This window comes from Myiozetetes cayanensis, unplaced genomic scaffold (genome assembly GCF_022539395.1).
Source record: "Myiozetetes cayanensis isolate MyiCay16 unplaced genomic scaffold, myiCay2020 scf20-37, whole genome shotgun sequence".
NCBI lineage: Eukaryota > Metazoa > Chordata > Aves > Passeriformes > Tyrannidae > Myiozetetes > Myiozetetes cayanensis.
Window position 1 is genome coordinate 1,399,210 of NW_026087412.1, and position 13,997 is coordinate 1,413,206.

At 63.0% G+C, this 13,997-nt stretch overlaps 2 protein-coding genes across 3 annotated transcripts; one reads left to right on the forward strand and one right to left on the reverse strand.

Annotated features, from left to right (window-relative positions):
* Positions 1 to 165: 165 nt before the first annotated feature.
* LOC126641116 (testis-expressed protein 2-like) lies at positions 166 to 10,144 on the reverse strand. Of its 2 annotated transcripts, none has more exons than XM_050317498.1 (13): positions 9,680 to 10,144; positions 6,975 to 7,134; positions 4,489 to 5,369; positions 4,191 to 4,391; positions 3,799 to 4,099; positions 3,358 to 3,572; positions 3,012 to 3,158; positions 2,808 to 2,907; positions 2,534 to 2,666; positions 2,289 to 2,426; positions 1,844 to 2,056; positions 1,425 to 1,545; positions 166 to 736 (listed from the first exon to the last, which is right to left on the reverse strand). In XM_050317498.1, the coding sequence occupies exons 3-13, from the start codon at positions 5,356 to 5,358 to the stop codon at positions 611 to 613; spliced, it is 2,565 nt and encodes an 854-aa protein (XP_050173455.1). In that variant the 5' UTR covers positions 5,359 to 5,369; positions 6,975 to 7,134; positions 9,680 to 10,144; the 3' UTR covers positions 166 to 610. The 2 variants fall into 2 exon arrangements, with proteins under 2 accessions (XP_050173455.1, XP_050173454.1); XM_050317497.1 differs by having other exon boundaries at positions 3,012 to 3,185; positions 9,680 to 10,142.
* Positions 10,145 to 10,383: 239 nt separating this feature from the next.
* MSRB1 (methionine sulfoxide reductase B1) lies at positions 10,384 to 13,770 on the forward strand. Its single transcript, XM_050317068.1, has 5 exons — positions 10,384 to 10,484; positions 10,936 to 11,078; positions 11,192 to 11,306; positions 12,263 to 12,415; positions 12,564 to 13,770. The coding sequence occupies exons 1-4, from the start codon at positions 10,430 to 10,432 to the stop codon at positions 12,292 to 12,294; spliced, it is 345 nt and encodes a 114-aa protein (XP_050173025.1). The 5' UTR covers positions 10,384 to 10,429; the 3' UTR covers positions 12,295 to 12,415; positions 12,564 to 13,770.
* Positions 13,771 to 13,997: the final 227 nt, after the last annotated feature.

The window sequence follows — 13,997 nt, forward strand, 5'->3', positions numbered from 1 at the left end:
TGACAGTCTCTCCCCTCACTGCCTCTCACACTCACCCAGACACTGTTTTGCTGAGCCGAAGGTTTGACCCGTGGGATTTTCCCCGTTCAAATCCCCCCCGATCCCAGCCGGAATCCTCAGCAGATGTGGGGATTTGTGTACAACAAGGTGGCTGCTAGGCAGGGCTGGGCAGCGATGGATTTATTGAGTTTGGACTCATTTCCCACCCCTGCTTTCCTTGCAGTCCAGCTGCCTGTGGGGAGGGTGGGATGCTCGGAGCTGTGATGTTTGAATCAGCCATGATCCCAACTCCTTCGGTGCAGAACCGGTCTGGGCGGCCTGCACCCTCTTTGGGAACCAGACAGTGGGAAGCCCAGCCTTCCACTGGTCCAGAGCTGCCTCCTTGGCCAGGAGTCCTGGGAACCTCGGCCGTGAAGTTCCTGGCTCTGCAGAAGCTCCTTGTGCTGTGCCTGGTTCTGCCCTGAACGTGTGCTTGCAGGATTGGAGGAGGAGGCTCATCTGCACAAGCAGAGGATGAGGATGGATCCAGGCCCAGCCAGGCCCTGGCTGTCCCTGTGTCCCAGTGAGATCCCTGAGCTCCATGCAGTGTCCCTGTCCCTGGGAATGTGCTTCAGAGCCTCTTGTCCCCCTTGGCTGGCAGGTCCCGGGGCAGTCCCACAGTGGGCGGCCAAGGATCCAGGCCGGAGCGCATGATGGGAATGATGAGATCGTCCATGTTTGGCATCACCAAGATCTTCTGAAAGAGGAACCCAGAGGAACAAGTCAGTGGGTTTGAACACCACTCCCCTGCCCAGGGACACAGCCTGGAGGTGGCTTGGTAGGAGCCACGCTCAGGTCAGAGCCCAGGGCTGTGAACAGATCCTGGGCTCCCACTCCCTCAGCAGCAGCCCCAGGGAGTTCCCAGCTCTGGATATTGGGGTGTGGACAAGCAGGGACAGCTTTTCTTGGCCCTGCCCACCCCTATGGCTTCATGGGAGTTCATGGCAAAGGGCAGGGACCAGCACTTTGAAATCATCCAAATGGGTAGCTCTTTAGGGGGCCCTAAATATCTGTGGGGATATTTCTGCTCTTTGGCCAGAGGTCTCAAAGGTGAGAGGCTGAAAACAAACCCTTGTGGTGGTAAATCTCCAAAGCCTTCCCAGGCCAGAGCCGATGGATGGATTCAGCCCTTCTGGGGAGTGTCTGCCTGGGACTGGCTGAGAGCCTGAGTCCTCCCTGCCTGGGGCAGGGCTGCAAAAGGGAGGAAATCACTTTTCCTCAAGCACTGTCCAGCCCTGGAGCTGCTTATTTGGTTCCTGTCTCTTGACTGTCCAAAGCTGGACAGTGCAGACCAGATGTTGGCTTTCTGTAGAGACAACTGGCCCAAACTGAGGTTGATTATTCCCGATGGCAGGGTTTGCCCAGCCCTTTAGCAGCCCAGGCACCTGAAACTCGTGCTGCAGCTTCTTCTCGATCCACTCGGTGACGTGCAGGAACGTCACCTCCCGCTCGCCCAGCTTGGGACGCACCTTCAGCTCCAGCTGGGGCGGCACTCGGAAGCTGTACCTGTGAGGGGAAAGCAGAGAGGCAGAAAGCACCACGGCCCGAAGATGTGGCACAGCCCAGGTGGTCCCACTGCTGGGTTTTAGGGAGGAGGTGGCAGCTGACTGTCCCCAGATCCTGCCTTGGCCTGGATGGAGACTCAGACAAATGAGCCTGAGGTCAGTGAGTCCCCTCAGGAGAACAGCCCCGGGCTGCTGGTGCCCCAGGTGATCCCGAAGCCCTGGAGCTGGCTCCATGGAGCCACAGGGAGCAAGGGGAGCTGGGAGGAGGGTGTGCAAATGAGGGGAAGGAGAGCCGGTACCAGACACGGTCCGTCGGTGGCGGGGGGATGTTCACGGCCAAGGTTCCTGCCAGCTCCTGCACCTCCACCGTCAGCAGCAGCGGTGTGTTGGAAACCTCCTCGATCTTCTTCTTGATGAACTCATTTTCCGTGGCCTTCTGGAAGTACTTGGACTTGGCGATCTTATCCACGAAGCGCAGGATCTTGCGGCTCGTGCTGTTGCCGCTGACGTGGCTGAAGCGAGTGGAGCCCCAGCTCAGCACAGGGTGAGGCCCAGCGCCCTGCTGGGTTTCAGGGTCCCCAGCCCTCTGCCAGGGCAGCCCACATGGACAGGGTCCCCTCTCCAGGGCTGCCACCGTGTGCTGTGTGGCCTCCCGGGGACACTGTCCCCATGTCCCCACGCTGGTGTAGCACTCCTGCAGCACCTCCCCGTGCCCCCCATGGCACAGACCCCAACACCCCTTACCCCTCGGTGCCAGGCAGGGGGACCCGCTCCCCTGGGGCTCCCACGGGCTCTGCAGCAGCAACATCTTCCTCCTCGGAGGAGCCGGCGCTGGAGGACTCAGCATCGCTGTCTGCCAGCAGGATCAGCCGGGGCCTGGCCCTGTGAGTGCCGGGGGGCGTCACAGGGGGGCCCTGGGCCAGCAGCCCCTTGGCTTGCTCAGGCAGGAGGAGGAGGAGGGGGAAGCCAGCCATGCACAGCCTCCTTACCCCTCTGTGCCTGCCTCTGCTGGGCCGCTCTCCTCTGCAGTGCTCTCCTTCCCCAGCTTGCTGAGGTTCATCTTCGTCTCCAGCGTCATCTGCAACGAGCCGCTGTAGGTGACCTCCATGTCCACCCAGAGCCCTGCCAGGGAGAGGGACAGGTCAGCACCACAGGGGCAGAGCTGCCTGTGCACCTGCCAAAACTTCTGTGCTTCAGGGACCGGACTGGCACCTCAGTGAAGCTGCAGTGGAGCCAGCCCTGGGGTCCCTGCGGGGCTCTTACCTCGCTCATTTACGGTGGGGTTGGAGGCACTGAGGACCAAGGGGATGGATGTACCCATGTCCAGCTCCGTCAGCGCCAGCTCGTTCATGAAATACGGGAGCTGATGGAGGGAAACCCCGTGGGGACGGTCACTGCAGCCTGGCCCCTGCCGTGGGGCCTGGGGACCGGGGCTCCCCTGGCTGCTGGGATGCTCCAGCCTCTCACCTTGATCTTGCTCAACTTCTTCTGGATCTTGTTGGACACTTGCTCAGCCCAGTACTGCTCCCGCAGGAAGTCCCAGAAGATGCGCCCCACCAGCGCGTTCATCCAGGCCATGCCCGCCTCGCCCTGCCCGCCCGTGTCCTCGCCGAGCTGCGGGGAGACAGGAGCCACGGGCCCCTGCAGGGAGGTGGTCTGTCAGCAGTGGGACCTGCTGCCCAGGTGTTCCCCTGCCCCAGGGCTTGGCTGCTCCTACCCCGGTGTGGGGAGGGAGGGGATGAAGCACAGCCCGGCAGTGGCTCCATGCAGGGTCCATCAGTCCCGCTCCCAGGGCTGGGTTTGTCCCACTCACCTTGGTGGGTGTGGGGCTGCCCAGAGCTCCATGAGAGGGACTCCGGTCCGGGCTGGGTGCTCCCTGTGCCGGCACAAATCGGGCCATGTAGGTGTTGTAATCCAGGTAAATCTCTTCCACACTTCCCAGCAGATCCTTGGGTGGCACAGCGGAGGAAACATCCTCAGTGCTCCCTCCGCTGCTGCTGCCGCTGCTCTGCGAAGCCGGTCCCACGCCTGGGGACATGGAATCCAAGGGTCAGTTAGGTTGGAAAAGCCCTCTCATGTCATCAAGTCCAACCATTCCCCCAGCAGTGCCAACACCACCACTAGGCCATGTCCCAAGTACCACATCCACGGATTTTAAATCCCCCATGCCCATTGCTGCCCATGAGGGCGCATGTGCATCTCCCAGCTGGATGGGTCCTGGTGCAGAGCAGAGCCCATGATGGCCATGTCTCACCTGCCCTGGTGTCACCGTGGCTGCTGGGTGTCCCACGGGAGGCTTGCACGAGGTGCTGGTACCACTCCTCCTTCTCCCGCCCCGTCCTCCCAAACAGGTACAGGCACCTCTCCCTGCAGTCCCCTGGGGTGTCCTGCCCGGACACCGCCACCTTCTTTGTCCCCTCATCCCCCTGCAGTTCCGTGTCCTGCTCCTCGCTGCTCCTGCCCTCCCGCTCGGCTGGCTCAGGAAGGAGGACACAGATGGGGTATTTCTTGTTCCACGTCCGCTTTCGGGCCAGGCTGGGGGGGCACAGGAAGACCTGCAGCACCGAGAGCGGGGGTGAGGCAGGGCCAGGCGGGGGGGAGTGGGAGAGTCTCCCGTGGCAGAGTCCTGGGCACTGCCAGGCTCACCTTGGCGTCGGTCAGGTCGTAGCAGCGGTGGCTGACGAAGGCGGTGTCGAGGATCTCCTCCTCGAAGGTGGCTCTGCGCGGGATGTTGCTCTTGGGGTAGGACAGCTTGAGGGTGGCCCCGTCCAGCACGGCGAGCACCGAGTGCGTGAGCGAGGGGTGGAAAAGCTCGGGGTCGTAGACGTGCAGCTGGTTCATCCAGCCCTGGGGGAGGGAGAGGGGGCATCAGCTTGTACCCACCATGGGCACCTCCAACCCTGGCATCCCCTCCAGCCCCCCATCGCAGGCCACCCCCTCCTACCTGGAGGTGGAGGGTTTCCCGGGGCTCCCCCGGGAGCAGCTTGGGGCGCAGGCGGCCCCAGGGTCCCCGTGTGGCCGGCGGAGCCCTCGGCATGAGGAGGAGGATGGCAAGGAAGCCCAGCAGCAGCCCGCAGAGCAGCCCCACGCAGAGGCCGGCAGCGTAGGGCGGCAGGGGCAGCACCAGGTAGCCGTAGGCGAGGAGGGCGATGGAGGCGAGGGCTCTGCCTGGCACTGCGCCCCCAGAACGTGCTGGTAGCAGTTCCTCGGGGGGTGGGAGCGGGGGCTCTGCATCCTGCTGTGCCACCTCCACCACCTGGATCACGTCCCCGTAGGAGCAGATCTCGTAGCGGCAGTTCAGGGTGGGCTCCCAGGGCGTCCAGTCCCGCACCCGGCGTGCCCCGGCCCCGCGGCCCCCCGGTGTGCCGGGGCTGCCCCCCGGCTCCTTCGCCCGGCACGGGGGGCTGCTCTCCTCGGCCATGAGGCGGCTGAGCCGGCTCAGGGGCTCCTGCACGGCCTCCGACAGCCTCCTCCGCGTGTCCTCCAGCCTGGCCTCGCGCAGCCGGAGCAGGGCGGCCCGGCTCTCCGACGGGGAGATGCTGGGCGAGGATGGAGCCGTGCGGGACTTGGCCGGGCTCAGCCGGGGCTGGGGGGCCCGCGGGAGGTCGGCCAGGAGCATCCCCCCGGGCTGGGGCGAGGGGGGACGCTTTGTGTCCCCGTCTGTGGTGGGCAGGAGCCCGCCGATGTCCTCCCTGGTGCTGGCAGGATGGGGTGTGAGTCCCTCGATGTCCCCACGCCAAGGTGAGCCCGGGGACGGTGCCAGGGCTGGAGAGGCGTCGGTCGCTGCCGCAGCCTGGTCTGCCATCGCTCGCATCGCCGACGGCGCTGCCAGGGGAACAGAGGGATCGGCTCAGCTCCAAGAGACCTCAGGGCACAGCACGGGCCTGCCCCTGCCCTGCCTTCCCCACCAGCATTGCCATGAGCCCCGAGCAGGAGCGGGCTGACCCTGGGGACCCCCTTACTATGGGCTGGGCGCCTTCCAGCCTATTTCGGGATGCACTTGGGACACAGAGCCTGTGCCTCTCCCTGGGCTTCCCAGCAGGGATGGGATTGAGGAGGCACCTTGGTAAGATGAACTCAGTGATGGGGTGTGGGGAACCGCTTGTCTAATGAGGATAAACCTCAGGCAGGCAATTAGCAACGGGGCTTCTGAGAACCCGAAACCACCAGCCAGGTCTGCAGCCCAGACAGGGGGATTTTCCTGCATCAGGACATTCTGTTGGTTCCAGTGCAAGTGCTGGGGCTGCGAGGAGGGATGCCAGGCCAGCAGGCAGGACTCCCTGACTCCTCTGAATGTTTCTGGCATAACCAACAGTGGTTTGGCTCCCTCTTTGTGCACTGCACAAACCCGAAATGGAGCCAGTCCGAGCTCTGGTCCCAGTGCAGTGTGAGGACCCTCTGCAGGTCAGGAATCTCTGCTTTCACTGGAGGGGCACAAAAGTTTCCCTAACAAAGTTTCTGTAGCCTTGAGGGTGTCCTTGGCCGTGGCAAAGTGCTGTCCTGTCCCCCCCAGCCACCACAGTCCCTCACTGCTGCGCTCCTGCCAAAGCCAGGGGCTGACCCACTCCCAAAGCCAGGGACTGATCCCCTCCCAAAGCCAGGGACTGATCCCCTCCCAAAGCCAGGGGCTGATCCCCTCCCAAAGCTGTGCCCCCTCTGTGATTCTGGGAGGGAGGACAGATCTGCAGGATGGGCTCTGCGGAGCCAACTCCCAGCAGGTCCATGGGGTGCTCAGCCTCTTCCCCTCGTGGCATGCCTGCTGCAGGAGCAGGGATGCCATCCCAGGAACCCTGGGGCTGCCTCACACCCGGCACTGCGCCGCCCTGGATCTTCAAAGCTCCTCAGTGCCAGGAATTAATTACAGGCTGTGCTGCAGCTGCCTCCAGCCCCCTTTATATAATCTCACGTTCCTCGGCTCTCGCTTTGCTTCTGATTTACAGGAGCCACTTGTTAACCCAGATCATCCATGGGTGATTGCCCCCCTGGTCCCAGCAGCCAGCAGAGACCCCGGGTGGGGGGCTGGTGCCATCCAGCCTATGGGCAGGGCTGTGGCAGCACTGGCACCACCAGCACCCCCGGCAGACAGAGCGGTCCAGGACACCCACCAAAGCACCAAAGCAGCCAAACAAGGAGAGAGCAGAGGAAAATGAGTGATGGAGCTGGGCCTGAGAAGGGATTTAGTCTAGTGGAAAGTACCTCTGCCCATGGTGGGGACTGGATGGCCTTTAAGGTCACTTCCAACCGTAACCATTCCATGATTCTATGATTTCAAGGGATCCTTTCCCTGATCCTGCAGGGCCCTGTTCACCTCCCACCCAAGCACAGAAGCTGGGACACCCCTTGCCCCTCATCATGTAGGTTTCCCAGTGGCCCCATGCCACAGCTACCCCAGTATCCCCAGTTCTGCCCATCACCCTTGGCTGTTCCTACCAGAATGCCCCGGGGCCAGTCCTTGGTGGGTCCTGCGTGGCCACCGCTCCCTGTCCCCACTGGGTCAGGGGACACCAGGTCCCTGCTCTGGGCTTGGAGCTCCCCTCGGCCGTGCTCGTCTCTCTGCTCCCACTGCTCCCCTACTCGTGGGTTTTAAAAGCTAAAAAAAAAAAAGGAAAAAAAAAAAAAAGAAGTCTGTTTCCTGAGAGACCATTAGCACGGTGGAAGACAGAGATAATAATAGCCTGGGTTTGTATGGGAATTCTCCTCTGGCAGGGACGGCGAGAACCACGGGGGCTACGCTGCTGCAACAGCCACCTCTGGGGAGGGGGTGCCGGGGATGGACCCCACTGGGTGCCACGGCTGGACCACCAGCACCCCGAGATGGAGGGTCCACACTGGGCAGCCCTGGGGGAGGCTTTGCTGCTGGCTCGGGCTTCAGAGGGCACATACTGAGTGCAGAGGTGCCCCGGCACAAACCCACCTCCCAGCTTGGAGTTCGTCCCCTAGCCTGTGCAGGATAGGGGGAATCTTCTTGCTCTTTCCAGGATAAATTGGATAGAAAGGTCCTGGCAAGCGTTTTTATCAGCTGGGTGGGCTCAGCTGGGTGGTGGGGCGATGGGGATGGTGGTGGCTTTGGAGGCACCAGCAAACAGCTCTCAGGGGGTGTCCCCACAGCCCTGGAAGGAATCAGTGCTGCGCTGGATGTTCCATTGAGGAGCAGTGCTTGGGACACCCAGGCCAGGGACACAAGATCCCCAGTGACTGTGTCCCCCCTCACTGCAGTTGGAAACACCAAAGCCATAACCATCAGCAAGTGTCTCCACTGGATTCCAGCTACAAATATCTGCTCCCTGCTCCCAGCTCTGGTTCACATTCAGGGCTTGGGTTTGACATGACACAGAGAGAAGCTGCGGCCCAGCTTGGGCTGGTGTCTCGGAGTGTCTCCCCCTGGAATACTCCCCTCACATGCCCAGGGAGCAGGAGCTGGCCCAGCATGGCACCAGGGATGCTTCTTCTAACTCCTCCCAAGCGGGCACTGCCCGGCTGGCATTTGCTCTTTGTCAAATCAGGGAGAGTTAATTGAAACGTTAACTTCCCTCAGCCCTCAGGTTAATTAGGTGACAGCAGCACTGCTCTGCTGGGCTTTCCTCGCCCAGACAAAGGAGCTGGAAATCCCTCTCCAATTATCTCCACAAAGCACAGAACCCAGCTGTGACACTGCCCCTGGAGTGCTCCCGTCATCCCCAGATCAAGGAGCTGTCCCTGCAGCCTCAGGATGTCACTTCAGGCAATGGCTTGGGCAGTGCAGGATCCCAGCTCTGTCCTCTGCTCCCACTTCCACATTATGTTGCTCTTTCTCAGGGGTTTTACTGGTGGATACTGGAGTGGATTTCATGCTGCTGGGGAAGTGAGGAGCCAGGTGGGGTTTGGTACCTCTGGAATGGCTCCAGTGAGATTCTGAGAGCCAGCCAGCCCAGGAGGACGCACTCCCAAAGCCTCTCCACCACCCTGTGCATCCCAGAGCTTGAGCCCAGCCCTGCCTATCCATGGACTTTGCTTCACTCCTAGGTCTCAGCCATTCACACCCTCTGCTCATCATTCCAGAGACCTTCACATCCCTCATGGGAGCTCTCAGCCCTGGGGAAGGATCCAGCCAGTTCCCACATCCATCACATTCGTGCCAGCACAGCTTCTCCATGGGAATTTGGGTGAGCAGCAGACATTGGATGGACAATGCTGCCCAGACCCAGGGCCCGGGGGCTGCTGCAGCTCCTTCCACCAGCTGGAAATTCTATGCCCTGAAGGTGTGCAGGGCCCCGGAGTCTATCTGGAGCTTTTCCTGACATCCTGCTCCTCTGATCTCGGTGGATCTCACGGGAGGTGCTTCCAGCACATGGCATCACCCTGTCTCCGTGCCGCACGGCGCATTCCCGGCTCCCTGTGCCCCACGGGGCAGCAGCAGAGCCCCTTCCTCCCCCTGCCCGGGCTCCTGCCACGAGTCATCAATCCCCGGGGCTGGAGCGGGAGCTCAGCCGGCCCGAGATGAAGCCTGACCTAATTCAAAGCGGCAGCACCCAGCGGGCAGGAGCCCCGCCGGCCCCGGCCCCTCGCGGGGGTCCCGCAGCCCCCGGGGTCCTCCCGGCCCAGGGACACGTCCGCTGGCACTCAGGAAGCGTCGCTGCGGCCGCAGGGACAGACCCCGGCTCGTTCCCAAAGGGAGCCAAAATTTATCCTCTTGCGCCAAGAAGGTGCCCTTTCCATGAGAGCCCAAGCCCGGGGACTCATCCGAGGGTCCTTGGATAAACTAGGGAAGAAGGGACTTGCAGTGCTGGTTTTTGGAAGGAGAAAGGAGCTGCAGCAGCTCATCCCCTCCAGAACCTGCCAAGGTTCACCTTCAAAGCCCTCACCTTGCCACAAGCCGGGCTGCTGCCTCCGCCTCTCCGGGACCCCCCGCGCCCGCAGGGGCCTCGGTCAGTCCCCGCACGCCCCTGCGGGAGGGTCCCCACGGGTCACCCCGGCTCTGCGCTCCCGGGGCGGCGGGACGGGGCATCCCCGCTGAACCTGTGCCAGCACCCATCCCCGGAGCCCTGGGGGTGCCTGGGGGGACCCCCAGTCCCGACCACCACCAATCCACCGCCCTGCTGGGGAAACTGGGGCTGCCCCGGCCCCGCCGCCCGCCCCGGGCCCCGCCGCGCCGGTACCTGCGGCAGGAGGGGGGCACGGGGGGCCCCGGGGAGAGTCGGTCGGTCCCGGTGATGGAGAAGGACGAGCAATGCCGGGGAGTCGGACCGATCCCAGTGCCGTGGGAGGATAACGGGGGGGTCAGTCCCGGTGCCGGGGGCGACCGGACCTTGTGCCAGGGAAGAAGAGCCGGTGCCGGTGCCAGCGGCAGTGACGGTGCCGGCGCTGATGGAGGCCGGCCGGTCCTGGTGCCAGGATCCAAGGACTGATGTCGGTGCCGGGATAGCAGGGCCGGAGCTGGAGCCGGTGCGGGTGCCGGTACCGGGGGTGAAGAGCCGGTGCCGCTGCCGGGTGCGGGTGCCCAATGCGGGGTGCGGATGCCCAGTGCCCGGTGCGGATGCCCAGTGCCCGGTGCGGGTGCCCGGAGCCCGGTGCGGGTGCCCGGTGCCGGGCTTGGCGCCCGCCCCGCTCCCTTCGGCGGGGCCGGAGCATCCGCAGCACCGTGTGCCGGCTCCGCGCTCCGCCCCGCGCCCTCCGCCCCGCCCCGCGCCCCCGCCCGCACCCCGGGGCTCCCCTCTGCGTCCCCGCACCGGCGGGGCTGCGGGGCCGCACCGGGAGTCCCCGAGGAGGGGGTGCGAGAGAGTCCCCGGTTGCGGGACCCCCGTGCGGCGGCCCCAGCGCCCCCGCGGGGCCAGGGCGGGCCCGAGGCGGGGCCCGGCGGAAGGGGCGCGGCCGGGCAGGCGGAACGGGCCCGGGGTGCGGGCGCAGCCATGTCCTTCTGCTCCTTCCAGGGCGGAGAGGTGTTCAAGGACCACTTCCAGCCGGGTGAGCGGCCCCCGGGCGTGGGGTCGAGGGGATCCCCCGTGGGGTGGGCGGGGGTGGCACTCGGGGAGGCGGAGCGAGGCGGGGTGAGGGGTTTTTGGGAGGGGGGTTGGGAATGGGGTTGTCCTTTTGCGGAGCATCCTCCACTCGTGGGGACCGCGCTGGGGGTCCCCGCTCTGGGGTCGTTTTTGGGGGATCCCAGCGATTGGAAGAGGGGGGTCGATTCCTGCAGGGGCTTCCTGAGGGGATCCTGCCCTGCGGGGACCCCCATGGGGAGAGCGGTTCTGCCCCCTCCACCCCCCTGCCTTGCTCTGGGGGGTCCCTGGGGGTCCGGCGGCAGCAGCATCTGGCACCGGCCCACGCGGGGCAAAGTCCCGCGCGGGTGTCCCGTGTCACCGCGCTCACGTGTCACCCCCGCCGTCCCCCGCACTGACCCCTCTCCCGCCCCCCCCAGGCATCTACGTGTGTGCCAAGTGCGGCCATGAGCTGTTCTCCAGCCGGGCCAAGTACGAGCACTCGTCGCCCTGGCCGGCCTTCACCGAGACCCTGCGCGGGGACAGCGTGGCCAAGCGGGAGGAGCGCCCGGGGGCTCTCAAGGTGCCCGTCCCCAAACCCTCGGGGTGCGGCGGCCAAACACCCCACGGGCCCGTGTCCCGAGAGCCCGGGCCGGGAGCGCCTGACTGCTGCCAACCCTCTGCTTGCTCTTCCAGGTCACTTGTGGCAAGTGTGGCAACGGGCTGGGCCACGAATTCCTCAACGATGGGCCCAAGCGGGGCCAGTCCCGCTTCTGAATATTCAGCAGCTCGCTGAAGTTCGTCCCCAAAGGTACCAGCTCTGCAGCTGTTCCAGCCCGTGCAGTGATTTTTGGGGAGCTGCTGATGGCCCGGGCAGTGTGTGCACTGCGCTGCTTTCGACAGGGCATCTCTGGCTGTGCTGATAAGCCAAGGAGCTGCCAAGGAGCTGCCTGGGAGCCCTGAATCAGTGTCAGACTGCTCAGCTGGAGGCTCCACGGCCTCCCCCTGGAGGAGCTGGGTGTGACTGGAGCTCCTGGATGTGCCCAGGGGTCTCTGTGGGTCTGAAGGGCAGCTGAGTGTTGGGGGATTTCTGCTGGGGGAGCAAAGTGAGGGCAGGGAGCTCCCATGGTGGGATTGGGGTGGGTTTGCTGTCACTTCTTGGGGAAGTTATAGAATCCTGGAATGGTGAGGATTGCAAGGGAGCTGAAAAATCATCTCATTCCAAACCCCTGCCATGGGCAGGGACACCTTCCACCAGCCCAGGTTGCTCCAAGCCCTGTCCAACCTGGCCTTGGACACTTGCAGGGATGGGGCAGCCACAGCTTCTCTGGGCAACCTGTGCCAGGGCCTGCCCACCCTCACAGGGGAGATTTTCTTCCCAATATCCAATCTAAATTTCCCCCCTGTCAGTTTGAACCCATTCCCTCATGTCCTGTCTCTCCATGCCCTGGTGAAAAGTCCCTCTGCAGCCTCTTGTAGGCCCTTTAGGTACTGGAAGGAAGTTGGGTGGGAGCTGTGAATATTGCAACCCTGTGGGTAGGGAGCTGGCCTGTGGGAAGGGCAGGGCTTCTTCCCATTGGTGATTGTGCTCTTTGCTTCCTCCAAGTCAGATAAAGGCCTCGAGAGGCCAAATTTTGAGCAGCACCCTGGGCACAAGCTGCTTGTGCTGGGATGGTTGTGAGATGTGTAATAAAACACCCGTATAAAAAGGGCTGGTGGTTCTGGAGGCAGAAACACGAGCCCTGATTGTCCCTCCCCCTCTTTTAGGTAAAGCTGACAACGACCTGAAGGAGAAGTAAGCGAGCTGCTCCCCCTGGCACTCTGCCCTGGGCTGATCCTGCCTTCACGCCATCCCAGCAAGGGGCACTGTGGCAAGAGGAAACCTAAGGAAGCTCCTGGTTTCCCTGACTCAGTTCTCCTCTGGTTTCCTGTCACTGTTCCCTCCTGGTTTCCCTGTCACTGTTCCTTCCTGGTTTCCCTGTCCCTGTTCCCTCCTGGTTTCCCTGTCACTGTTCCTCCTGGTTTCCCTGTCACTGTTCCCTCCTGGTTTCCCTGTCCCTGTTCCCTCCTGGTTTCCCTGTCACTGTTCCCTCCTGGTTTCCCTGTCACTGTTCCCTCCTGGTTTCCCTGTCACTGTTCCCTCCTGGTTTCCCTGTCACTGTTCCTTCCTGGTTCTCCTGGTCCAGTTCCCCCTTGGGGCTGTTCCAGCCTGGGATCCCGGGAGGCCCCGGGGGGAGGTGAGGGGAAAATGGGGTTGCTGAAGCTCTGTGCTGCTAGGTGGAGGGTTGTATGACCTGAGGGTGTTTCACAGGAATTGGGGTGATGCAAACCCCACAGCTCTTCATTTTCCCCATCCTTCCCCCTTCCAGACCTGGCTGGGCTCCCCAGCATCCTCCCCTCTGCCAGGAGCAGAGTCCTTTGGGTTTTGCCCATCCAAGGAGCGGCTGTGCCTGCGCTCCTGCCTCTGCTGAGCTCTGGGGAGGCTTTGCTGCTGACTCCAGCCAGCCAGGACACTCTGCAGAGCAGAGCCAGGCCCTGATGCAGTGCAGAGTCGCTGTGCTGGCACTGCCAGGGAGTCACGCTGGATTAGCCGGGGTCAGAGTCTGGGTTAATCCCTGGTGCTATTCTGGGCCGGGATCACGGTATGAATTGTCCTATATAAACCCTCCCAGGGTGCTGGGGCAACGATGTTTTATGATCCCCCTGGGCAGCATCCAGGTGGTCTCCCCCTCTGCCCACCTTGCACGCAGTAGAGACGGCTCTAGATCCGTGTCCTCGGTTCTGCCTTGGCCTTACACCAGGTTTATCACTGTGCAATAAACTCCAGTGGCGCTCAGGTCCCTCCTGGCTGTGCCCTGGTGGGAGGGAGGCCGGGCTTGGGCTCTCTTGGCACAGCTCAGGCTCCAGGAACCACATCTGTGCTGCCTCAGTGCTCCCAAGGGCTGTCACACTGAGTTCTCCTTAATTCAGCACCTGATTCGTGGCCTTCCCTCCCTGTCCCAGAAACCAAATCCTCCTCTGGAATCAATGCCTAAGGATTTTTGAAGATGGGAGGAGCTCTGACCCGTGGGGTTTTGGGGCTGCGCTGCTGGGGCAGCTGCACTCAGGGACACGCTGGGGGGGTTTCTCTCCGTGTGTTTTGCCTCAATCCCACAGCTCTGAGGGCACCAGTAATAAGTTTGACACACCAGTTCGTTACCTGGAGCTCACTGCTGCTCTCATACCTCTTTCCATGCTGAAAATAAAGCACTGATTCACTGTGTTGGAGTGTTAAACACCCTTGGAATGGCATCCTGGTGCGTCTGCTCGGGGGTCACGGGGATGGGGAGGCTGAGGGGGTTGTGGGGTGTGTCTGGCTTTACCCTTAATCTGTTCCTATTGCCCCAGGTTTTGCCATGGGAAAGGGGGATGCTGATGCATTGGAGGCCTCTGGGCACTCCCAGGGGCAAAGCTTTACTGGAGGGTGTTTCCTTTCCCCTGCTCTTAGCACTTTAGCCCCAGT

What these genes read in the sequence shown, in the direction of transcription:
- LOC126641116 (XM_050317497.1), bottom strand. Translation starts at nt 5,358, where the DNA reads ATGCGAGCGATGGCAGACCAGGCTGCGGCAGCGACCGACGCCTCTCCA. An exon ending in AGAAGTTGAGCAAGATCAAG is followed by an intron (nt 2,908 to 3,011) that starts GTGAGAGGCTGG and finishes TCCCTCCATCAG; the next exon opens with CTCCCGTATTTCATGAACGA. An exon ending in CCCCACCGTAAATGAGCGAG is followed by an intron (nt 2,667 to 2,807) that starts GTAAGAGCCCCG and finishes TCTCCCTGGCAG; the next exon opens with GGCTCTGGGTGGACATGGAG.